Genomic DNA, 27,484 nt, shown 5'->3' with positions numbered 1-27,484 from the left:
AGAGTATCATTTAACTGGTACCATACAAGAGTATCAACGCACATTTATTTGAGTGTCAGTTAAAATCATGAAATATGGCACAGAAATTTTCAACCTGGCTTCAGCATACCACATAGCAATCTTTTCTACATTCTACGAAGTTTCATGGATTATATACATCCCACTAAATACAAATTATGTGCAGACAACCAGATTGTAGTAATCTATAAAAACAATTTTTATAATACATAAGAAAACATATTAGTTAGCCCAAACATTCTTGGAACAAAGAAGGCGGTGATTTGATTGGTGAAACACCATACTGTTTCATCACATGCAGCCTTCTATGCATCCATTCCATGGACTGTAGTATTATCCTCTAAGTTGAAAAAGAATCGCGCCACATGGTATCACTTCTCAAATATGGGATATAGCTATGCCAACATTCAGAATTGCGTACATATGTGTCCTGTCAAGCATGAAAGATTAAGGACATCTGGCTTTATCGATGCTTGGAGCAGTAGTCTCTGAAATTGTCAGACAGTGGAAACTTTCACAGCTATAAGTGCCACAACAGAATGTTAGACTGCAACAACTTCCCTAGACAGCACATTTCATGTGGTGTGCTAGTCAGTGTTTGTGCCAACATTCCTCACACTGGGCCTCTTGCAGGATTTCCTCTCAAGCAGAAGTAAGCATATCGACAGCTGCGCTGCGGCCGCCAAGACAGCGAGTGCGGGAACTACATTCTGGATGGCCACTGGCTTCAGAGACTCCCTCTTCTTCTGGGCGTCCTCCCCTGGCCAGTGCTTCCAGTAGAGGCGGTGAGTCAGTCCTTCACTCCGCATCTGCAGCAGGCAGCGAACCATCACACAGCATTGCTTCACATTAGAAACAGAACGGACGACATCTCTGAAAAACGTAATTCTATACTCTTTCACGTTTGAAACGTAAAGCCACAATCTGTAGGCAAAATCTGTCAATAGTTATGGGACCTGACACTTAATTTGTTTTCGTGGGATCCGAAATGCAGTTTTCCAGTAACAGATATCGCAGTATGCTTCCACCCTAGGTCATATAAGCATCCAAATATCGGTATTAGAAATACAGCAACAGATTACGAAATTTAACTCCCACAATTGATGTTCGTCTCACATGAGTGTCGGGACACCTTGAAATAGTGGCTGGGTTGTCAGGTAAGCTACTTCCTTTTTGTGATAGTATTGCGTGGAATGAAATAAAAGAAGGAATACTGGAATGAGCTGTAAGCTATTCACATTCTTTATTTTATTAATGAGATACTGTTTTATAATTATTAGATGAATAATGGTGGATAAATGATATTTACTTAATTTCCAAAACAAATTCACTGCAAACAACCTCAAATTTTTCACAACTGTCCAATTTGTAAATCATAGCAACAAACATTGAAGACGAAATAGCTCATGCACAATATATAGCTTGTGATAAATGCTCATTAAGTCGTTTGCAGGAACAGTAATTTATCTTCCTCATCTGAAAGTTTCCTGTGCATTCTGACTCTCCCACAACGTTGAAGTACAGAATTGTTCCATAACTGATCACATCTTTTCCACATGCTATCTATATAGATGTCGCTTGTCTTAAATACCATGACCACAATTTTTAACAGATACAATCGTGAACTACTTCCTTCTCCTTTCGAATTTACTGATAAGAATGATACTTTACTTTCTATTTATGAAAAATATAACAAACATACCGGTAATAAAAGTTCACATAAAACAATTTTCTGCATGAGTCACTCCTTTTATTTCATCTCACGGCCAGATTCGAGAGTTTACAGGCTCGTCGTCAGGTAGAACAAAAATATTGGGTTACATTTTTGCTAGTTGCATGCAGCTAGTTGTTTGTTGTGGTTCCATTTTGCTACAAATTATTACAGCAGACGCTTGTTAGCGTAATATGGGACTAAAATTTTAAACGGTGATAGCATTAATTAGAATTTGTTCCACAGCTTAAAATTTATAATCTTAATGTCTTATTACTCTATTTCTGTAGCAAAACGAAGCCACAACAAACAACTGGTTGCATGCAACTAGCAGAAATATTACATAATATCATTGTTCTACCTGAAGATGAGAATATAAACTGTCGAAACGAGTCGTGGGGTGAGATAAAAAGAGCGACTGACGCAGATAATCGTAATATGTGAACATTTATTGTCATAAAGAGTCGCAGTTCCTTACAACAGTCCAATATTGACGACATAAGGTTAACGACACATATCGGTAACTATAACGCATTTCATTATGCCAATGGAATCAGAACAGCTGGATTACAAACACCAATCATGTAATACAACTGGCATTCAGAAAATGAAATTTTATCTGACCTGTAAAATCATACAAACTTTATGAAATAATTTCTACTGCCTCCCTCACTTTTTACTAACATTTATTAGCTCAATACATTTCAATGACATGTTACCATCATTAGTTGCATTATAGTCAGAAGTGCATTACATTAATTTGAAATTCATTTGTTCAGTGCGACAGTGATGTTATGCAACAAAATATAACCTTGTATAAAAATATACATTTATTTTAGCTTCTACCTAAAGTGCTTGTATGTTTAAATCATTCCAGGGTGTTATGTACTTACATTTTTGTTGGAAATTTATTTGCCTGGTTCAGAAAGCATCATAAAAATGCATCATCGCTTTACATTTTCGCTTTCAGTTATTTACCTCATGCTAAAGACTCTTAACTGCTATGGTAATCTAAGTGCCATTGCTAAGACAATACAAACAAAGAACATGAAACTTTTACTATATACGCGTATTTATGTTTTGACACACAGTAAATATCATGATTATTTGGTATTTATTGGTTATACAGTAATTTTAATTCTTTTTTAATAAAATAAGCACAGTGAATGATGTTCATATATTACATCAAATGGACAAGACACACAAAATGGGCTTGCATAAACTATTAGAGATGGAAGAGTACATGGCAACAAGTTGCTAAAAGATAAGCTAGAAAGTAACAGTAACAGCAGTAGGGTGGCAAGACGAGCTATATATGGTGGTGCCTGTTGCTGTTTACTGTGAACTTTGGATGAATATAAAATGTTTTATTTGCTGATATTCATGTCCAGGAGGCCAGGAAGTGGGTGTCAAATTGTTTTTGTATTCAGCAGTGAATCTTGGTAGACAGAAACAAACATTTTAACAATATACTCCATACACTCAATGAACAGAACAGAATGTAAAATGCTTGTTTTATTAAAAAACGCCTTAAATTATTAAGAAATACCAAATAATCAAACTGTTTCATATGTGTGAACATAAATATTCTTATGCAGAAATGATTTCATACTCATTGTTTGTATTATCATAGCAACTGAAATTAATTTATCTTAGCAGTTAAGAGTCTCTGGAATGATGTAAACATGTGAATGTGGAAGTGTCAGGTGATTATGCGTTTGTCACGGTGCTCTGGGTGCCAGACCAATTTCCAGCAAAAGTGTAAGTAAATACACTAATGAAATGACTTTATAGATGCAGTTCACTTAAGCCACAGACATATTTCGTAATGTGCCCTCACTGATGCACCCAGTAAATGTACCACATCAAAAGTCAGATTAAAATAATGTACGATAATTGCAACACCTAAAGTTCCATATAACATGGATAAATTTAAGTCAAAGCTAAAATTTAAACACAACAGCGGAAATCGGTTCTGAATTTGATGTTTTTCCTTCTGAAAATTGTGTCACATTTCAGTGTGGTGCCTACACAGTGCACACTATCTAAAATAACCTGCCACCTATTGCGAAACTGAGGAACTGTGTTAAAGGGATTTGGCCTTATACTTTGATTTTTTGTGTTCCTTTACTAGTGATGCATATCAACATGGTGGAAAGTAACCTGCCATCTATAAGAAAAGCGAATAACAGGGTCTAACTCGTTAAACTAATTAAATTTGTTTTTTTCTCTCCCACTTTTTGTGTCACATGTCAAAGTGCTTTCTGTCTACTCCACATACATGGCGAAAAATAGCAGCCACCTATTGTGAAAGTCAGTAACTGTTGAACTTTGTATTTGTTTTCATCAGAGTACTTCAATGTTTGAACGCACTGTGAGAATGAAAAACTATGTTTCATTCTCAATTAACTTTTATGTGAGAAGTGTTACATAAGAACAAAGTTTCGGTTATGAACAGTAATTCAATTCACTCCCCCTCTTTAAAAAATTGATCTTCCGTGTGCAGAATGTCATATCTCCCAAACTTTCCCTTGTACAATTATATACTTCTACATGTACATTCAGTGGTATATGTGTATACTGTCTGGAAAACGTGTTGAGAATAGAGTTAATACAAAAGAATTAACAAATTGAAATATCACGTTCACTGCTGAAATTTTACTGAATAAAATTCGAAAATGTCGTTAGCAAAGAACATTTTTTTCCTCTCATTACTTTGTATGAAGTGTCAGCGAGAAAATTTTCGAAATGTACTGAAAATGTATCTACAGTATATTAAAATTCGCAAAGTGCTCTCATTCTCGAAGACTGTATGATGTAAATCTGGGTAATTTTGGCCCCATTATTTACACAGTCTCAAGATATTTCTAACTTTAGTACTTGTCTTATTGCACTGAACTTTTAACATAAGATTACACCTGTTAATAAGTAGATTATGATACCTTTCGAAATTATTAAATTCTATCAGTACTTATAGGATATAATTATATCAAACTTTTGTTGCTCTCTGAAGTCATCAGATAGGCAACCTGTTTTCCTAAATTTGTATTGTGTACTGTTTTGGCCATTTAGTAAAATAGGTTACGAAGTTCACAATGTTAACACGAAGAATCCGTATGAGATAAAGGTAAGAGGGAATCATTAACCACTTAATGAATGGATAGGATATAGTGATCATGAGTTCTGCATTTATATCGAACTGTTAGGGGAGGGAAATGGAATTATTCTAGTAATACTGGGTGAGAGATAAACTCTACTATTACATCGATACCAGTTAAAATTATAGAAGGCTGGCCCCCTACAGTTATGGAGTTATTTTCAGAGATGTAATTATTTTCGCAGATCACAGCGCTGATACAAGATTCTTTTAACAAAGATAGTTGTAAAATGAATGGAATTACATTTACAAATGGTAAGTTCATGGCATTATAATGTCCAGGATTAATTTAATCCATCTGAATTTATTTTACTGTCTGTTTATTGCACAACATCAACATCGTTATTCTTTTAGGCTACCCAGCCCTATTCATTTGCAATAATAAGGATGTAATTTACGACTAGTTTTTTTTTTACAATTTTCTGGGTGAATTTGAGTGTGGAACAGAACTCCTGATATGTACATTGGTGTGTATGCGACTCACTGTTCATATTTCATTTCTGCATATCATGGTCAAAGACAGCAGTGTAGTTAACATTGTATGGTAGCTGTAATTTTCTCTCTCTACTCTTTTGCAGTTATAAGTATTTTACCTGAATTGATCAAACCTATATGCACATTGGACCATTTTAATTTATAGAAGGGAATAACTTGCGATAGAATTGAAATACAGCAAAATGTTCTAGATAAAAGTTTTAGGTGGTAAAGAAGGTCATGAATTGCTGCTAATAGCCGTATCCTTGAACGTTATTCTCAAGGTGAATTGGAGATTAAGTCAAGGTCTTAGAAGGGAATACTAATAATTGATTTAAGATTTGAAAAGAGAGGACAATTTTGCATATAAAATTATGCATTATTGAAGGTCATAGAAAGGTTCAATGAAGTTCAAATAAGCAAAATTGTTTTCAGTTCTAGTAGGATTAACTCGGAATATAGGAGGGACACAGCTAAACACAACGTAAAATGCAAATTAGAAGGAGCATAAGGGGTCACATACCATTGCCAGTAACTTTAACTTAAAGGTAGTTATCATTCGAAAATTGGGTTCTGCTTCATGGAAACCCCTATTTGTGACGTCGGATTTAGAAAGTTTTAATTAACATGTTTCTTGGTAAAAATAAATACATCACAATGTATAAATGTTACTTTGACAATTTCAAGACAGAACAAATACAAATAAAAAGTATATCATTTATTTATAAGTCTGTTAAATGAGTCCCCTCACCTCTCATTCCTCACGATGCCCATTCCAATTTGTATCTAATATTGTACTTTGCTGTATCCCTCCTCTACTATGATTTAATCCCTACTAGAACTAAAACTGTATTTTCTTATCTTGCTATGAGATTGAATAAAGAATCATTTTATAGATAGAACATTTGGCTCTCCTCAAATCTTAAATCAAGCATTAGGGTTCCCATTTTAAAAAATCACTTCAACCTCCAAATCAACTTGAAAATAGCGTTCGAGGTCATGGCCATAAGTAGCAATTCATAACACTCTTTGCCACCTACGACTTTTATCTAAAAAAATTTACTGTTTTTCCATCTCCATCCAAACTTATTTCCCACTATGGTTTAAAATGGTTCACCCTGCATTTAAAAGGGTGTTCATTTCATAATATAGGTGATGTTCAGAGAAGGGATTTTTCAAATTTAAGTCCTAAGGGGATGAAATAGGGGATGAAAAGTTATTTGAATATTTTAAAGATAGTCCTACAAAAACTGGTATACGGTTTCTCATTCAGAAATTAAGAAATACATTTCATCATTTTTGGAAATTTGACCCCTATTGTGGATGAAGTACTGGGTGAAAATTTCGTCACTTAAATAATTTCTAAGCACTAACAAAATGTTTTTAAAACATCATTTAAAATTGGTATTTGACTTCTGAGTAGCAAATAAGAAAACATCTGTCTCACTGCTTTTGTAAATTCAACCCCTATAGAATGAAACAAGCAATGAAATGTTTCGTGGAAATATTTCATTATGCAAGCATTTTTGAAGCTGAATCTACGAGAATTTGTATTTGGTTTCTCTGTTGGAAATTCAAAAAAATAAAAAAATATATGCATTTCGCTGTTTTTCAAACTTCAACCCCCAAGGAGGTAAGATGTTTTATGAAAATATTCATTGTGAAAGCATTTTTGAAGCTAAAACTATGAAATTTGATATTTGGCTTCTGAGTTAGAAATTAAAAAACATGTGTTTCATCGTTTTTTTAAATTCAACCCTCTAAAGGATTAAAATAAAGGATGAAAACTTTCATGAAATTATTCCATTATGAAAGCACTTTCAAAGCTAAATCTATGAATATTTATGTTTGGCATCTTTCTTAGAAATTAAATAATATGCGTTTCACTATTTTTGGAAATCCAATCCCTAAGGGGTGAAATAGAGGATGAAAGGTTTTAAGAAAATACTTTGTTACGCTAAAAAAAATGTTAAAGTTAGATCTATGAAAACTGGTACTTCACTTCTGGGTTAGAGATAAAGAAATATGACTTAAGGGATAATAGTTTCTATGGAAATATTCCACAAGACGCAAAAGGCATGACTAGCGAAAACTTTGCACTCCAGCTACCATAATCGCTTTTTGGTCGGATGTACATTTGGAAATACCATCCCTCTATTGCCTTAATTAGCATTAACATTTAGAGGATGTCACAGTTGGTGAACATAAAAATTCGATTAAAGAATACCCAAAAAAATCTGTGCAGACCATAAAATCTATGCAACGAAGCAGCGGGCACTAAGCTAGAATTTTATATTTTATTTGACACGTCAAAATTATATTGCCGTGAGCAGTGTCTCATGCAAAATGGAACAGCAGTCAGCGTCACTGGCTAGCATGGTGCACATCGCCAGCTGAAATCCAATTACCAGCAAATATTTGTTTTTAGTATTTATCATTTCGAGAACCTTCTCGAAATTTCTAATGTTTGTATTGTTTGCAAATTGTATAAAATTCCACGTTTGTACAAATAGCTGCACTCTGCATCCTGGAGGCAGTTCTTTTATGGCTGCAGTTTGGTGTCCATAATGAACTTGCTTTCAGTGATAAGTGATGTCTTGAGGATGTAGACTCGATTGTGATCACGACGTGACATTTTTTGGTAAAGACGCAGGGAACTTCAAAATATCTACACCAGAATTACTGCAATCATTCAACGTAAAAACCATTTCCTACATATGCAGGTACCTTATATAAGATGTATACCGGCCCCAAGCTCCGTATATTCACGATATCAATGTAGTTCAGAAGAGCATTAACAGATCCCATTCTTCGAGCGTTCTCGATAATCACAGTAGCGCTACTTCTAGCGTCAGTGTGTAAAGAGCCATTGGGTGCTACATCTGTTTACAGGTGGTAGTGAATGAGGGGAGCCTAACAGCACAACGGTGCTCCATGGAAATCCTATATCCTCAAGTCTTATCTCTCATGTGCTAGTATCGTGATGCCATTTTTCAACAAGACAGCAAGATCCCCAGATCTGTCCCCAATACAACAAATGTAGGATCAGGTCCAACATCAACTAGTCAACTCCATGTCACTATCACTATCGAAGATGTCAAGGACCAGTGCAATAGTTGTATGCCACGTTGGGTCAGGAGAAAACATGACAGCTTTATAACTCCTTTCGCAACGGAATCAGTGCATGCATCTGTGCCAGTAGAAGTGCAACACAGTAGTGATAAGTGGGTTCATTCTGCTGAGTTGTTTGTAAATTTAACTCGATAGTGTAATCATTGGAGTAACATCATATATCCTCTCAACCTGCGACGTTTAATTTCGTTTCCTCCTCCCTTTCTGCGTACTTCACTTATTTTGCCATGCAGTGCACAGCAGGTGGGACGGCAAGATCTGTTCGGGAAATGCATACTTTTACTTCAGCGGAACAGCCCAGCAGTGGTTGAAGAAAAAAGAAGGGGAGCTCGATAGCTGGGACAGACCCCAGATCTAACTGAAGGAAACATGTGGTAACAATCAGCTTCAAGCTCGTTTAGCGGAACAACAGTACTGAAGAACTGGACCCAGAGTAATAGGGAAACAACGTAGTCTTACATAAATACACCACTGGCCATTAAAATTGCTACACCACGAGGATTGCTACCAACGCGAAATTTAACCGACAGGAAGAAGATGCTGTGATATACAAATGATTAGCTTTTCAGAACATTCAACAAGGTTGGCGCCGGTGGCGACACCTATAACTTGCTGACATAAGTTTCTAAGCGATTTCTCATACATAAACAGCAGCTGACCGGCGTTGCCTGGTGAACCGTTGTTGTGATGCATCGTGTAAGGAGGAGAAATGTGTACCATCACGTTTCAGACTTTGATAAAGGTCGGATTGTAGCCTATCGCGACATTGCTGCTCGCATTGGTCGATATCCAATGACTGTTAGAAGAATATGGAATCGGTGGGTTCAGGAGGGTAATACGGAACGCCGTGCTGGATCCCAACTGCCTCGTATCACTAGCAGTCGAGATGACAGGCATCTTATCCGCATGGCTGTAACGGATCGTGCAGTCACGTCTCTATTCCTGAGTCAACAGATGGGGACGTTTGCAAGACAACAACCATCTGCACGAACAGTTCGACGACGTTTGCAGCAGCACGGACTATCAGCTCGGAGACCATGGCTACAGTTACCCTTAACGCTGCATCACAGACAGGAGCGTCTGCGTTGGTGTACACAACAACCAACCTGGGTGCACGAATGGCAAATCGTCATTTTCGGATGAATCCAGGTTCTGTTTACAGCATCATGATGGTCGCATCCGTGTTTGGCGACATCGCGGTAAACACACATTGGAAGCGTGTATTCGTCATCGCCATACTGGCGTATCACCCGACGTGATGATATGGGGTGCCGCTGGTTACACGTCTCGGTCACTTCTTGTTCGCATTGACGACACTTTGAACAGTGGACGTTACGCCTCAGATGTGTTACGACCCGTGGCTCTATCCTTCATTCGATCCCTGCGAAACCCTACATTTCAGCAGGATAGTGTGCAACCGCATGTTGCAGTTATTGTACGGGCCTTTCTGGATACAGAATATGATCGACTGCTGCCCTGGCCAGCACATTCTCCAGATCTCTCACCAACTGAAAATGTCTGGTCAATGGTGGCCGAGCAACTGGCTCGTCACAATACGCCAGTCACCACTCTTGATGAACTGTGGTATCGCGTTGAAGCTGCATGGGCAGCTGTACATGTACACGCAATCCAAGCTCTGTTTGACTCAATGCCCAGGCGTATCAAGGCCGTTATTACGGCCTAGGTGGTTGTTCTGGGTACTGATTTCTCATGATCTATGCACCCAAATTGCGTGAAAATGTAATCACATGTCAGTTCTAGTATAACATATTTGTCCAATGAATACCCGTTGATCATCTGCATTTCTTCTTGGTGTATCAATTTTAATGGCCAGTAGTGTAACATTTTGGCTTTATGCTGCAATGTGAAACCGATTGTGGCACAACATCACATTTAGTGGAAGGAGTCGACGAAGACATGTAAAAATGTAACAAGCTCCTCTGGTAAGGGATGTCACAATGACAGGGGAAATCATCAAGTAGAGCAAGCTCATGAAAGAAATTGAACACAAAAATGTCGAACGGAACGCATATGACACGCTTACGAATGTGGCCCCTATGGCAGCTCACAGCTGTGGAAACCAACATGGCCTCGACGAGAGGTAGTAAGAGTGGAAATGCGGCAGTTTATGACCGCCAGAAATGTCAGAGTTGGGCTGTTGGGGGAAGGGGGGGGGGGGGGGGGGGAAAGAGACCAAACAGCAGTCTCTTCGGATTAGGGAAGGACCGTGTCCTTTCAAAGGAACCACGCCGGCACGTGCCTGGAACAATTTAGGGAAATCACGGGAAACCTAAATGAGGATGGTCGGAAGCGGGATTGAACAGTAGTTCTCCCGAATGCGAGTCCAGAAATGTTAGATCGAGCACACAAGAGATAGTCATAATGAATTACAAACCCATGTGTAGGGAAGTTAAAGAGGTTGTAGTGATGCTGTGTTATGATGTTACATTTTATTGAGAGACTGTGAGACCATAGATTGCATAAATGAAAATCCCAATAATTCCTCTTCTAAAGTAACTGTTGATACGATTTTTTTTATTTTTGTCATTACATGAGATAAAAGATATTACGTGCAGTACACGAATAACGACAATAATTCACTTCTTCCACATATGCTGCCCTCAGTTAACATCACATATATATCTCTGAGCAGCACAGATTGTATATATGCATATATCCCATATTAGAGAAATTCTTTCCTCTCATCTACACGGTCAATATCCTCTTCCAGTCAACCTTCCTTTAACTTCGAAGCAGACAAAAATTGAATTATTCATTGTCGAAACTATTCTGAGACAACAGGTAATTGCACTTACATGAGAATCACCATATATCATTCGACATTGAAAGTTGCCTATTGAATAGTTACTTACAGTTTTCAATTAAATTTTCGTTTATTTTATTTTATGAACTACAGTAGTCTTTCCAGAAGCTATGCAAAAGTAAAATGTAAATGCCGTGTGGCTATGGCCTCCCGTCGGGTAGACCGTTCGCCATGCTTGTCGATGGGGATAAAATGAGAATGATAAGGACTATACAACACCCAGTCCCTGAGCGGAGAAAATCTTCGACTCACACGGGAATCGAACCGGGCCGTTAGGTATGACATTCCTTCGCGCTGACCACTCAGCTACCAGCTAAGCAAAGGTGATACTGTACCAATCTAGAACAAAGGTGGTCACGATCTTTGTACTGTTGAGGAGCCTGGTCGAGTGTCTTCTGAGTGCATCATCCAATGGACATTTAGCCTGTAGACTAGCACGTGATGTAGCAGCTGTTCTGATCACTCTTCTCTGGTTCCTGGCTCTGTGCAGCATGTATATGTTGCTTTGTTATCTAAGGCGAGTGGAATTTTATATTACACTGCCACCCTTGGTCAGCATCTGACTACAACCATTCAACCAAAGAGCAGTTCAGTGAACTCAGTTACTGTGTTATGTGTATATATGAGAGCGGAACAGTATGTGACATGCTGATAAACCAATGTGCAGTGGCTTGTACGGTACCTGTTAGTAACGTTTTTACGAACATGAAAGTTGTTCTTGTAAACTAATTGGTATGTGCAACACCATATCTATAGCATTCAGCATGTGTATGTGTGCGAATGTGCCTGTTCCAACATAACACGAAATAATTTTTTTAAATACGGCATCTACATAACCAACATCACAAATTTGATAATGGCCTGTCGCGCGGAGTCGCCGCGCGGTTTGAGGCGCCATGTCACGGATTGAGCGGCCGCTCCCACCGGATGTTCGAGTGCTCCCTCGGGTGTGGGTGTGTGTATTGTTCTTAGCATAAGTTAGTTTACGTTAGTTTAAGTAGTGTGTAAGTCTAGAGACCGATGACCTCCGCAGTTTGGTCCCTTAGGAATACACACACATTTGAATATTTTGATAATGGCCTATTGCAGAAACTGACCTGTAATGTAGTTCATATGCATGGTGCGTTAATGGAATTAAACTGACAGCCTATGGTGGTTAAAATGTTTCTGTGATTTAGGTGACACAGGCCAAAGAGAGCTGTGTGTGGTTGTTTGCAATTAAAGACGCTGTTATCCCACCATCATCAACGAGAAAAGATTCAGTCATGAATTTAGACACCTAGTTAAACTTTGAAGCTTTTATTGACTGCAGATAGCAACTCAGGCACACATAAACAATCTACATTGCAGAACAGATCATAAGAATTACTGATGGTCAAAGAGAAATTTGGATCACTTATTGTCATGAGCAGCCACAACTCATCCCTAAAGGTATATCAATAGGAACAGCTAAACCAATCCAGGGTGGGCAGCTCCATGCCATCGAAGAAGAATCGTGCTCTGCTGTCACTGCGGAGATCATAGTGGAGGAAGCTGCTATCGAACTCTGTGACCGGTTTCAGATGCTTTCAAATATGGAGTAGAGAAAAGACATGCCAACTGGTCCTTGGTAAAACAGCACATCATCAATGGCGATTATCCATTATTTATATCGTACTGGAGCAGCATATCGTCTGCTGAACAACACGTAAATCAGGAAGAAGTGCAGAGATTTAGTAAGATGGCACTATTGAATTTCCAGAGAGTCTTTGGTCTTCTCCCGTGGTTCGCATAAAAAAGAAGAATAGTTCATGGCGTTCTTGCATTGACAGTTGATAAATTAACAAAAACATGAAAACATATGCGTACCTATAGCTACACACTGATGACACTCTAGAGCACTTGAAAAGAGCAAAATGTTTCTCAACCATGCACGTGCAACAACGTATTGGCAAATTGATAAGGTTGGCTGGAAAAAAAGTTCTAAATTGTGCTATCTGGCAACGTGAAACTCCAGGAACCTTCGAACGTATGGTGGGCAACCTGCTGCGACAAATTAAATGGATGATGTGTGTTTAATGTCTGAATGATATTTCAATTTCTTTGAAGACATTTAAAGAGTTTGTAAGCCACCTGATAACCATATTGAAGTGTGTTCAGACCATTCAGAGAGCATGCTCCCACCTTAATCCGAAGAAGTGCCTTTTTGTCACTGAAGATATAAAACCTTGGGGCACCTTGTCGATGCTGACGGAGTCCGACCTGATCCAGAAAAAAACAAGAGCAGTCACAGATTTTGAGACTTTTCGCCACATTCGTGATGTAACAAGTTTCCTTGGAATGATATGGTAGTACTGGAAATTCACAAAAGGACTTCTGTACCAAGGTATATTCCCTGCAAGAATTTTTGCCGGGAGGCACCAAATTTTCCTGGAAATAGATGGAAGAAAGATCTTTCCTTGTCCATAAGCATTAGCTAACATTTTCTTCAATCCTAGCTTTTCGTGACGAGAATGCTGAGGCAGAGCTTCACACTGACACCAGCGGCTATGGGATAGATGCAGTTCTAATGCAAATTAGGATGGTGCTGAAAAGGTGATACCTCATGCTTCCAAAGTACTCTCCAAATCTGAAATGAAGTGCTCTACAACAGAGAAAGAGTTTCTTGCAATTGTTCAAATCATCAACAAGTTATGCCCACATTTATTTCGAAAAATATTCACCACTGTGACAGAGAAGAGTTCTCAGTTATGGCTGAGGAATCCATAGGGTTGACTGGCGAGATGGGCACTGAAACTTCAGGAGTACAAAGTCACAGTGGTATACACAATCAATTACAAACACAAGGGCGCCAATTGCCTTTCAGGGAATCGTTTGGCACAACTCACCAGTGTGACTGAAATCTCAGTCGTCACTGCACTAAAAGATATTCTTCTGAACGGATGATCCAGTGCTGTGGAAAACCATTGAAGCCTTGAAGAAGGAAAACCCGACCAAAGGAAAATTTGAATTAATAAATGGAACATTTTACAATTACCCAGTGGCTTGGAAATGACTGCTCATCACCACAGCTCATGTACAGCTACCTATGATGAAGTATTTTGACGATGTTCCAATATCCATTCTCCTGGTATGTGAGTTACTATAAGGAATGTCATCAATGGAAGCACAAGCAGCGGTTAGTTCTAAGACGACAGATACCAATCTCGTCTGCAGCAGCACCATTCCACGGATTGCTGTCAACCTCTTACAGAGGTTCTCGAAGTCAACAAATGGGAATTGGCGGATAATACCCTGCAAAGACTACCTCCCCGGCTATCCTGTCACCAAAGCTGTGCCAACTGCCGAAACTCCGAAAAGTGTAGGGTTCCTTGTAGGAAACAACATTTTAAAGCACACAACACCCTGTGTGCTGATCTCTGTGATAAAGCCTTCCTTTCGAGACTGGTATCAGACGTAATTTCACATTGTGACATCACTCACAGTATGACAACTACCTGTTACCCTCATACAAATGACCTCACAGAACGCTTAATAAGACGTTGGCAGAAATGCTCTCGATGTATTCTGATGTCGAAAAGGGAGACTGGGATGCAATACTGCCCATCGGAACATATACACACTACACATTGAAGCAAGACACTCCAGGCTACACGCTATACTTTCTGGTCCACGATCGCTTAGCCAAAACAGTAGTGGATACACTGTTCCCATTTCTAGCTGACGGTATGACGATTGCATGAAACACCTCATCATCAGAACTGGAGAAGCAACGCAGCTGGCTCGCATATTGTCTGTGGGTGCGCAGGTGGAGGACTGAGAGCTGTGTAACCCGCATCACCAGCAGTCAGATACAGCCTGGGAGACTGAACATCTATTTTTCCACCTGTACAGAAAATGGAACTGTGGACAAAAGTATAAAAACGGTACTTTTGGCTATATCGTATCTTCATCCGCATGTCGGGCGTCACATTTACCAACAAGCTAAAGGTGCAGACAAGTCATCCATGTCCTCTGTACGAAGCTGTACTAAATTCCTGAAGTGCTGATTGGCGATGGAAACTTCTCTTTCGAGGCAGCTGAAGGCCCACTCAGTGATCGCAAATCTTCAGTGGGTGGGGCCACCTTGTCACAACGAAGGGGATGCAGCAACACGACCAGAACTTGAGAATACTCAGCGCTGCCATACAGAGGGCTTCTGACAGGATCTGGACGTTGGAATGCTGCAGTCGGCTCCAAAGAGAACTTCTGAGACAGCAGGTTGCTGTTTCGGAAGGACTGAGATAGTATGCTAAGTTGTGTGGAATGTAAAGTAGTGATTAGCATTATTAGGTGGGTTGCTATGGATTGCCAGTTCAAATGCAGTCATCAACAATAACTTTTTATTTACTATTTATCATTTTTAAAACGATCTCGAAAGTTCTTTGTTTGCGATGTTTAGATATTCCGGAATGTTGGATGTTTCTAAAAATAGCAGCACTCAACGTCGCGGAGTTATTTCTGCACGTTGGTGTCCGTAATAAACTTGCTTTCAATGGTAAGTGTTGTCTTTCATCGATGACCTATCCTTTGGATTTGGAACTGAGTGTAGTTACGATGTGACAATACAGTTATGTACCGTATCGGTTCTGACTTGTGGTTTGGAACACCATAACATCATATACCTTGTTTGTGTTCTGTGAATATAGTCGTGAGAACATAAAATTCTTTTGAATAAAACACAGAGAAAATACAGAATAGATTTTCAGTTTACCTTAGTGCTTTTATTTTCCTTTGTTCATAAAATTATTGCGAGTATGCACTTGCACTGAAATAGATTTTTTTTTCTTTATAGTAATATCAAAACGCCGCTGCTTTCATATTCATATAGCGGACGTATGTTCATGGCGAACGAGTGAACAAAAATAATCTTATTGCTTCTGGTGACGAACTAGAACCGTGGCGTAATCAACACCACCTAGATGGAAAGGTCGAACAACGCGGACGTCGAACTTATGACGTCAGCGAGAAGCGGCAAAAGTCAACAGTTGTCTCGTGTAGTATCAACAACGTGTTGGGCGCAAGAACTCGTTGTGCTACGTAATTGTTACGAAATTGCTCTTTAAATACACAATAGCCGTATTGTGAGTTACTAAAATGCGCCTGTGTGAGTTAAACGCAACATAATATATCATGCAGTTTCAGTTTCATTACGAATATGAAACGTTACCTGCCAAAAGCTAATGGAAATTACACAGCAAGAAACAAGGTTCATGTGTTCAAGTTTCCTGAATATGATATAATGAGACAGAAAAAGCTCTACTCAATACCTAGGCAAGATCTCGCACTTACTAATTATTCAGTGGTTAATATTTTTAATGTACTTTAGTAATTAATGATTTAGATTATGGTATGTTATTATTATCCGGCCACTCCTTACAATTAACCATGCCACATCCGTGCTTAACCCTGCCGACCCTGCGCACAATGCGGGATAAAGGCGGTTACGAAAGAAAGAAAGAAAGCGAAAGAATTATGGTATATTATTATTATCACTTGGCTTGAATATATTACGATTAATGTACTTTACCGTTCACTGATCATTTTTTCGGGAAGTTCACAAGTATTTCAAGTCTAGGTACATTATTTGGGAAATAATAACCACAGACTGAGAAAACATAACTGCTCCACTTTCAAAACCGAAGCTTGATTCAGATGCCATGCTAGGCATTTTTACATCTGTCCAGACTACCTATCTTCATCTGCAGAACCATCCAAAGAGGGAACAGAAGAAAAAGAATTTTGGAGGCGGCAATATTGCACGAAAGCATCAAGATTAGTGCAGCCAGTCATAATGAGTATTTGCGTTAAAAACATGTTCTACTTATTGTAATGAGTAGTTTGTAAACGCCCATTTCATGTAAGGCTCGGCTAAAAACTGAGTGATCCATTCCGTTATGTCCTTTTCCGACCCTCACTATCGCGGGTTCCATTTGTCTGCACAGTATGATAATGGGCCTTGTCAAGAACAACAGTGCTATCAGCGGGGATGTTAGGAATCAGTTGACCTTCTAACCATACTTGATAACTATCCCCATTCACATCAGCGTGATAATCTTGGTTCTTAGATTTCGTATCATAAATTATCTCTGCTCCTCCGACGAAACCCATTGGTCTTTCCAGCGTGGACACCAATAGCACTTTGGCCAGCACAGCTATTAGTCATTACACCCGGAACTTTTACATGCTGCCAGCATTTTTTCAAGATGCGTATACCACTCCTCTATTTTGGCCTCTTTTGATCATTTCTGATTGCTCTCAAGTATTCGCGAAGCTTTATAACAACGTCGGAACGTTCTTTTGGAATGGTTCTGTTACTTTTGCAGTTTCTGAAACTAAATCTCATCTCTTTCAAAATTTTCCGAAATGTTTCCCTGGACGTTTATTACACCGAAGAAACATACTTTTAAACATCACAAAGATGCAAATTTTCATATTCACGTTGTCAGTATTGGAGCCACGTAGGTTTTCAATAACTAAAAGACTAAAAGACGAAGTTCAACTAAAACAAGCTACAATCTATAGATATTACAGTTTAGGACAGTGAAGAGTTCACTCACCAGAAAATGCATAAATAGGGTACTTATTTAATATAATTCTTGCAGTCATTTGAAACATCTTATATTTTACACACTAGTAGAGGTTACAGCGTACGTGTGCATTTAAATATTCTGCCATTATGCAACTGACGAGAAACTAATTAATATGATAGAATTGTTATTATGTTAGAACATGTTTCAGAATAGATGTCAACTTGTTTTACATTTTTTCACACGGCAGTTTGAAATAACTGTGGAACGTGTATTTGATACAAACAGATGAACTGAATACTACGCTACCATGAAATTTCATGTTTTGGACAGTTCATCGGCAATAGAAATTCATATAAAGTTACTGAAGTTGTATAAAAGAAGCTATTTCTTCATTTTCTACGATGTCAAGTTTATACCTCACGCAGGAGATCGTGCCTTCATTGAACACCTTACCACAAAAATACGAGCCGCGCGGGGTAGCCGCGCGGTGTCAGGCGTCTTGTCACGGTTCGTGCGGCTCCCCACGTCGGAGGTTCGAGTCCTCCCTCGGGCATTGGTGTGTTTGTTGTCCATGGCGTAAGTTAATATAACTCAGATTAAATAGTGTTTGGCTTCGGGACCGATGACCCATAGAAATTACCACAAATTTTCCCATTTTCCACAAAAAAAACCCTTTTCCTACCGAACTGTGGCATTCGAGCAGGCCTATCGTGCATTAAAATATAAGTGGCAATCTTTACCTTGCCTATCTATAAGCAGTTGAGGTAAAGACTGTTAGTGGCTATCGACGCATCACAATACTGACTGTACACAGTATCGAGTATTAACCCCACAGGACCTTAGCTAATTCAGAGCTACCAATCGCCTACGCATCTAAAACGCTGTCCCAAATAGAGAAACGAGCATGATCATATTATGTTGCACGTCTATTTGTATGGTGCTAAGCTTCATCTGATAACATACCACAAGCTACTGGTAGTCTCTTTGGACAACAGTCGAACATCTTTAAAAAAGCAGGAGAGGGGCTGCAGCAGCTGGCCTTCAACCTTGTATCACTACGACATTTTATTACAAGTTGACCACGAAGCATGTTAGCTTCTGTACCCTGCAATGTCTGCCAGTGGATCTATACCCAATCGTCCACAAAGATAAAAGGTGTTTATTGCGAACCATGAAATAGAGGCAAAATATCTTGTCACTTACGTACATTTTCCCCCGCTATGGAATCTATTATCATTAGTGGATGACATCCTCGCCCGCAGCTCGTGGTCGTGCGGTAACGTTCTCGCTTCCCACGCCCGGGTTCCCAGGATCGATTCCCGGCGGGGTCAGGGGTTTTCTCTGCCTCGTGATGACTGGGTGTTGTGTGATGTCCTTAGGTTAGTTAGGTTTAAGTAGTTCTGAGTTCTAGGGGACTGATGACCGCAGATGTTAAGTCCCATAGTGCTCCGAGCCAGCGACATCCTCGCATTGAGTGTCAACAACGAGCAGCACCAAAAATCATTCCCTTAACCCTGAGACCAGAAGTTTGGCACTATTGTAACAGAGCCATCAGAGAATGACAAGCATGATGAAGTTAGCTCAGCAGCATGTTTACTTTCTTAGGCCCGCCAAAGACACAGAGGCACTTGTTCACAACTGTATCAGGTGAATAGAGCAGCTGTCGGCTCCATGAGCTATCTTCTTCTCCTAACCTGCCTCTGTAGAAACCTGGGAATGAAATCACATTGAATTTGTTGGCCCTTTCCTTAGATCTGCGTAGTTGATACTTATTATAGTATCTGACGTTCTGTTCATCAACCCGAGTCTTTTTCCTCGTCCAATTCTAAATTCGGTCTTGCCATCCACAAGTTAAGAATGTGCTAAGGTGGCCACCAGGTTACGTAGTTCGCAAAGTGACCTAGCTCTGAGACATTTTGTGGAGACTCTCTTCCGCAGGAAATACTTCTTTTCTGACGTCGCAACACAACGAGCTGTCTTTCGAGTGAAATATGGGCATGATACTTTTCCTCCGTAAGTGCTTCCACTTTTTTATCTTAGAATTCCCGTTCCCTTGGAGGCAGTAACATGATTGTTCTGACCTAGTAGATAGTGTCGGAAGTTCCATCCGGCTTTTCGCGGATGATGCTGTAGTATACAGAGAAGTTGCAGCATTAGAAAATTGTAGCGAAATGCAGGAAGATCTGCAGCGGATGGGCACTTGGTGCAGGGAGTGGCAACTGACCCTTAACATAGACAAATGTAATGTATTGCAAATACATAGAAAGAAGGATCCTTTATTGTATGATTATATGATAGCGGAACAAACACTGGTAGCAGTTACTTCTGTAAAATATCTGGGAGTATGCATGCGGAACGATTTGAAGTGGAATGATCATATAAAATTAATTGTTGGTAAGGCGGGTACCAGGTTGAGATTCATTGGGAGAGTGCTTAGAAAATGTAGTCCATCAACAAAGGAGGTGGCTTACAAAACACTCGTTCGACCTATACTTGAGTATTGCTCATCAGTGTGGGATCCGTACCTGATCGGTCTGACGGAGGAGATAGAGAAGATCCAAAGAAGAGCGGCGCGTTTCGTCACAGGGTTATTTGGTAACCGTGATAGCGTTACAGAGATGTTTAATAAACTCAAGTGGCAGACTCTGCAAGAGAGGCGCTCTGCATCGCGGTGTAGCTTGCTCGCCAGGTTTCGAGAGGGTGCGTTTCTGGATGAGGTATCGAATATATTGCTTCCCCCTACTTATACCTCCCGAGGAGATCACGAATGTAAAATTAGAGAGATTAGAGCGCGCACGGAGGCTTTCAGACAGTCGTTCTTCCCGCGAACCATACGCGACTGGAACAGGAAAGGGAGGTAATGACAGTGGCACGTAAAGTGCCCTCCGCCACACACCGTTGGGTGGCTTGCGGAGTATCAATGTAGATGTAGATTGTTAGGTGACATAACAATTTTCATGTTGACGTGACCCGTGATGCCTAGCAGATGCCTTTATTTTACATAAAAGGTGCAAACATGGCCAAAATCGTGATTCATGTGGCCTATGATTATTTCTTGAAACCTATTTGTAAGATCCAAGACTCAGAACAGCTCTTTCATAATTCCCATTTGATTATGCAAACGTTATCGAAGTTCTTGTTATAAAAATGGCCGTACTCTGACCACGTACGTCTTTAGTGTCTAGTCCACCTGGAAGGAATCTTAGAATATAATTCCCATCTAGATATGCCGTAGGAAAGAGCTAAGATATTTCGTTTTATTTTTCTGGTACAGTAGCGTCGTTGTGAAATGATATACTTTGACTAACAAGTTATCGAACACTCTTATGTGTGACTAAGTCACCCCTAAAATTTCTAGGGATGTATTAGGGTAGGGGAGAGAAGCGACTGGAATGTAAGCAACACTCCGATGTGGCTTAGCACATAGCCAGATTACTAGTAGGAGAAAATTCTGTCGATTAAAACATCCCTATTATACTTAGAAGCAATGGTGGGGTTTGGAAGGAGGTTACATTTAAAAATAATCAAAATCGACCAACACTATCGTCTAGTTCATAATTTCCGGAGTTGTTAGTGCGATTGGCAGTTCCGATGACGCTTCAGCCCTAAAGGTTTGGTGGTGGTAGGGGTGGACGTAGAAGTGCAATAGCAGTAGCATATAAAAATCACGAAAGATATTAAATGGGTTTGGAGGCTGAACAGAAGTTGCATGCAAAAACATTCGAAATACTGACATTACCGTGAAATGTAAAGCATTCGAAGTCCCTAAGGTCACTGAAGGCAGTTCTGATGACATTTAATACCCATGGGTTGTGATGGGGCTGAGGATGGTGAGGGAGAATCTTATAGATAGTTTAAAACAAATAAAGTTTCTGTTATATAAACTTTATTTGTCTGTATTGCGAGTTTATAAAATGATATGCCCGGTTTCGAGTGTGCTACTAATCATCTTTCTATCATAATTTATCGTCACAGAGTTTAATATGTCACACAATGAAAATCATGTACCGAGTCATTATAACTGTTTAAATGATTCAGTACTTTACCGTGCAACGTGAAGTGCTATACTCTATAGCGAAATTTATTATCTGAAGATGACTGCTATCACAATCGATAACCGGTCATAGCACATTTTAGTCTTACAATCTAGGCAGACAAAGCTCATATTGAAATTTGAGATCGCGTTTCCACCTTCTTGACCATTGAAGTCACACATAATGTTACTGTTGCCTGGATAGTATTTGGGATTTCTAGGGTGGCTCTCCAATGTGCTACTTACTGTCTGGAATTAGATTAATTAGATTCACTGCAGCGATCTGCTGTACAGTGATAATTTCGTCAGTGTACCCGAGCCCCATTTCTGCAGCCACAGGTTCCCCTTCCCGTTCACTAACAGTTAAACTTAGAGACGCCAAATCTTACTTTAGTATGACCCACTTCAAAAATATCATTGCCTTCGTCGTTTGTTTTTGACACGGACCCAAATGCCCGATTGTCCAGCTCTATGGTTGCCAATTTCTTCAGATCTCTTTATAATACTCCACGTCACAAGCAGCATTGCGCCGTCACAGCGGTACCATTAATGATTATAGCTGTGCGAAATGGCTAACGTCTTAGTCATATAGGAATGAGTTCGCCATATTTTACATTACGAGAGACCTTTGTGTCATATAGCGATGTGTTCGGCATATTTTACACTATAACAAAACTTTACGCAAGTTCGGCACCACATCCATGAAAACTAAATACGAGCATGAATTTCTTGGCGACATGTGGACCGTTTTAAGAAGAATCCATCTTATTACGATTTGTTATTGTGGACGAGAAGTGAGTCACTTCTTTTCTCCCGAAAATAAACTGGTATCACACCAGTGAGTGAAAGCCAATGCCCGTGAAGTGGCCTGCATTGAAAATGTGTATTGCACCGTTTCACGGAGGGATTTTGCAACGGGGAAGCTGTTGTGGACTCGGAACTTTTCAACTTCCCCATGTACAGCATAAAGTTCGCACAACACGCCTCTTCAGATATATCTCCTCTTATTTTTTCTCTTTCAATTTTGCTTTCCAAATTTAAAATCATATTTAAAGAAATATGCTACGAAAAAAAGCAAACATTATTGAAATTTCACATAAAATGAAAGTGTCTTGTTGACTGTGAAGTATTTTAAAGGGTACTTACTGGCAGTTAATCAGTTCACGATAAGGGCTTCTCTTCCTGAAGGCTATAGCTGTCTGCATATTTATAGACTCCTGAGCACGTACTATTGGGCATTTTGTAAGCCTCTTGCATGCTCTGTAGATATCGGCAGGTATCATTCCTGCAATTTTATGTGAATTGCATATTCTCTCTAATATTTCCTTGCTGCGCATTGGAACGTTTTCTTTCTCGACATGCTTCTCGTAAATCGACGAGAGAACTGGGTCGCTGGTATTCTGTACTGAAATAAATTAAAAAATGTGAACAACAAAAGTGAACTGCATAAATTTAAATTACAGTTTCAGAAAATAAGAAAGTCGCTATTGACCCTTACTCTAACAAATTTGTCACTGGTTGGTCTAACAAAGATTGAAGCATTAGCAACTAACTACCTGTACCAAGCCAGGCTTTGCTGTGTCTCAGTCTGCTTAAATGGAAAAGAAATAAAAGAGAAAGCACACGTTTCTATTATCTACGAGAATTCGATTTATCCTCCTTCTCTACCCTGTCTCTGCCCATCTCCCCCTCCCGATTTCTTTGTCCATCTGCTCCTCCTTCCCCTCTCTATGTCCATCACCCCCTCCTCCTCCTGTCTCTGTTTTCTCTTCCCCCCACCCTCTTTACCCACCTTCTCCTGCCACCTCTCCCTATCACTCAGTCCATTACCTCCACCCCCTCCCCTCTCTCTCTGTTCGTTACCTTTTCCTCCCTCACTCTCTAGCTCCTCCTTCAAAAATGGTTCATATGGCTCTGAGCACTATGGGACTCAACTTCTGAGGTCATCAGTCCCCTAGAACTTAGAACTACTTAAACCTAACTAACCTAAAGACAGCACACACATCCATGCCCGAGGCATAATTCGAACCTGCGACCGTAGCGGTCGCGCGGTACCAGACTGTAGCGCCTAGAACCGCTCGGCCACCTTGGCAGGCTCTCCTCCTTCCTCCTCTCTTTGTCCATCTCCTTCTTACTGTTTTCTAGGTCCATTTCCTCCTACCCCTCCGTCCATCTCCTCTCCCCCTCCCCATGACACTGAACCTTGTTTATTTTTATTTCAAATTCAGATTCTGTGGTAGTATTTTAATCATAAACCAATAAGTCACAAATGCAACTTTCCTGTGTGCTAACAATGTTTCAGTAATATATATATACATATATATATATATATATATATATATATATTTCCTATTTGCTTCAGATAAGAAATAAACTGCACAAGTTCCACGCCGTTATAGAGCCTCCATGAGCTTTAACAGTCCCCTGCTGACATGTAGGATCCGTAGATTCATGAGGTTGTCTCCATACCCGCACACGTGCATCCACTCTATACAATTTGAAACGAGACTCGTTCGACCAGGCAATATGTTTCCAGTGATCAACAGTCCAATGTAGATGTTGACGGGCCCAGGCGAGGCGTAAAGCTTTGTGTCGTTCTACACGGACTCTCGATATTCACGGTACACTCGTGAAACGGTCTCAGGGGAAAATGTCCACTTCATCGCTACCTCGGAGAACCTGTGTCCCATCGCTCGTGCGTCGACTATAACACCACGTTCAAGCCCTCTTAAATCATGATAACCTGTCGTTGTAGCAGCAGCAACCGATCAAACAACTGCGACAAACACTTGTTGTCCTATATAGGCGTTGCTGACCGCAGCGCCCTATTCTGCCTATTTACATATCTCTGTATTTGAATACGCATCCCTATACGGGTTTCTTCGGCGCTTCTGACTGGAAATGGACGAAAAATGATCCTGTGGCCAAGTGTCCGGAAATCCATCGTTGCCACAGTAGATGGCGATGACGAAAGTTCCTCTGACCACGTTGTAGGTTGTGTGATTGACAAAGCGTACTGTAAGCAGCACAAAGATCTGGCATTCATGTCGGGAACAAGCCGAGATGATGTTTGTGTAGGGTCAAGCAGATGGAAGCGGTAGAGAGGCAGCACGGCTATACCATAACAAGTATCCTCACAGACACCAACCACATCACACATCATTTCAAACCCTTTTTGGGTGTTTGTGTGATTATGGGTCCTATCAGACAGATGAACGTCCAGAGAGGCGGCTGGCTGTGCTACATAAGATTTGGAGTACAGGGTACTGAGACGAACCCTAAGTTCAAGCACCAGACAAGTGGCCCACCAACATCATGTAAGCGAAAGTACGATGACAATTGCTACTACCCCTATCACCTGCAACGAGTGTAAGGATTATCAGCAGCGGACTTCCCTCTGTCGGAAGGATTCTGTCAATGGCTTTTGCACCAGACTATCACAATTATGGGATTTCTGTTGCCAACAACATACTTGAACTGGTTATTATTCCAAAATGCCTCGACAAAGAGCGTACTTGGACTTCCTGCGGAATATTCTGCGCTTGGTCTGCTTAGAATGGGCCTTTGGCAACACGATAGGTTATCTGGCTTCTGCGTGACGGAACACCGCCCCAGCCGACCGGAGTGGCCGAGCGGTTGTAGGCGCTACAGTCTGGAACCGCGCGACCACTACGGTCGCAGGTTCGAATCCTGCCTAGGGCATGGATGTGTGTGATGTCCTTAGGTTAGTTAGGTTTAAGTAGTTCTAAGTTCTAGGGGAATGATGACCTCAGAAGCTAAGTCCCCTAGTGCTCCGAGCCATTTGAACACCGCCCCAATTGCGCATTACGGTTCACCGACACCTCAACAACACCTTCCCCAGACGTTGGATAGGACGGGGAAGCCCTATAGCATGGCCTGCTCGATCACCGGACTTAAACACTCTGGATTTTTACCTCTGCGGGCATCTGATAAACGTTGTGTATGCTGAACCAGTTCCTGATGTGCATACTCTTCAGCAGTGTGTTCACGACGCCTGTCACGGTATTCGGAAAGATGTCGGAGCGTGCAAAATAGGGCAGCAATCAATGATTTGACCTGAGAACGCGTGCACTGCATCCGATAGTGACCACTCTGAACACCTGCTCCGACGTGGATGCTCTGTACTGATTTTCGGGGAGATTTGTTGTCATTGCACGCACACCTTCCACCTCCAGACACATGTTCATAGGGCCTTTATTCCTCAATTTCCAGTCAGGAATCTGTCTCTGTAGTTCGTCTGTTTCAATAACGTTCACCTTGCATACATACATTAAAGAAATAGGTACCTAAAAACATGCCTGTATTAGAATGCAACGCGGTGTCAGAATTTCAACGCAATCGGTCAAGAACTGTCGGAGATAGACCAACTGAACAAACGAACCTTTAAATTTTTATTTATGTAGTTAATAGCCTATCACGCGCAACACACTTGGTTTTATGTTTATCGTTGGTCATAACAAGGGATATCCACCTATCAAATCAAAGGGGAAGTCAATTCCGACCTCCGTCTTTTGACAACTCTTTTCGTATCTGTAGGTTCTCTGCATAAAGAAACTTATATAAAAGATTTGTATATTTTAATATACATCCCCCCTTTCATTCTTCTCTCAAGGGCAACCAGCCGGTTTCTAGAAAGTGAATTGGACTTGCAAATGAAGGGTTATTATGTAGTACCGGGATTACTGCAAATGGGGCGAGCATAAGGCCCACCGGCTGTGGAGGGTCTGTGAGGGGCTAAAATTAATACGTGGAAATTTCTCATAAGGAAAAAAATCTGACTACTTGAACAATAGCTGATATATTTAGGATCTGACAGCTGATGGAACAACAGACGAAATGTAACGAATATTATAAAAAAGATATTAATTCTTCTTTCCGTATTATATCTTTAAAATTTTGTGTTTGGTTTTAAATATAACTCTATTGTAAGCAGTAACACAAAATATTTATCATTAGCTTTGAATGAGTGTATGAAACAGAAAACAAAGTGAAGGTCAAGTATATTGTATGATGAAATAGAAAATTAATTTACCATTTTTCTCGGAAGAAAACTCATTCCCCGGAATTGCCTAATTAATACTGACATGTAGTTGTTGACAAGTGTTATTTTGACAGTGTACAGAAGTGAAATCAAGTATTCAAACTAGATGAATTATCTACAAAAGGGAATAAATCTAAGTGACGTCTCAATTAAAATTGCAGACTACAATCAGAGTAAAGAGGTAACATATTTATAACATAGAAATTTTGGAAGAAGAGTATATTAATCGTCAGGTTCTTTTACTCTTTGAATAAACCGACAAGTGTCAAAAAATACAATAGCGTCCGCGGTTGCTAAATTTGCAAGATCCCAAAAGTTGTGAAATTCTACAGTCCCGTCAGTCATCGTAGCCCTATTGAGGTTAAAGTAATTGTCTAACTGGATTCGTCAACATCGTCAAAAACTGGAACGCTAAAGGAAATTTTAAAGATTATTCAAGCAAGAGTGCAATCTGGGACTCAGCGTCTGCGATCTCACATCATGGAAACTCCTCTGGTTTGAGCTTTCGGCCCTGTTCGTCAT

The 27,484-nt window shown here is 40.1% G+C and overlaps 1 protein-coding gene across 1 annotated transcript in view; it reads right to left on the bottom strand.

Moving 5' to 3' along the window:
- Positions 1–605: 605 nt before the first annotated feature.
- The window catches only part of LOC124594472 (glutamate receptor ionotropic, kainate glr-3-like), an 89,283-nt gene continuing 62,404 nt past the window's right edge, over positions 606–27,484 (bottom strand). Inside the window, exon 7 of the mRNA XM_047132848.1 lies at positions 606–827. Within this exon, the coding sequence (XP_046988804.1) occupies positions 606–827 (222 nt within the window). The remainder of the gene's footprint in view (positions 828–27,484) is intronic.

The sequence above is a fragment of the Schistocerca americana genome, chromosome 2 (genome assembly GCF_021461395.2).
Source record: "Schistocerca americana isolate TAMUIC-IGC-003095 chromosome 2, iqSchAmer2.1, whole genome shotgun sequence".
In the NCBI taxonomy this organism is placed as follows: Eukaryota; Metazoa; Arthropoda; class Insecta; order Orthoptera; family Acrididae; genus Schistocerca; species Schistocerca americana.
Note: the sequence above shows the minus strand (reverse complement) of the source record. Positions and strands in the feature narration are given on the sequence as shown.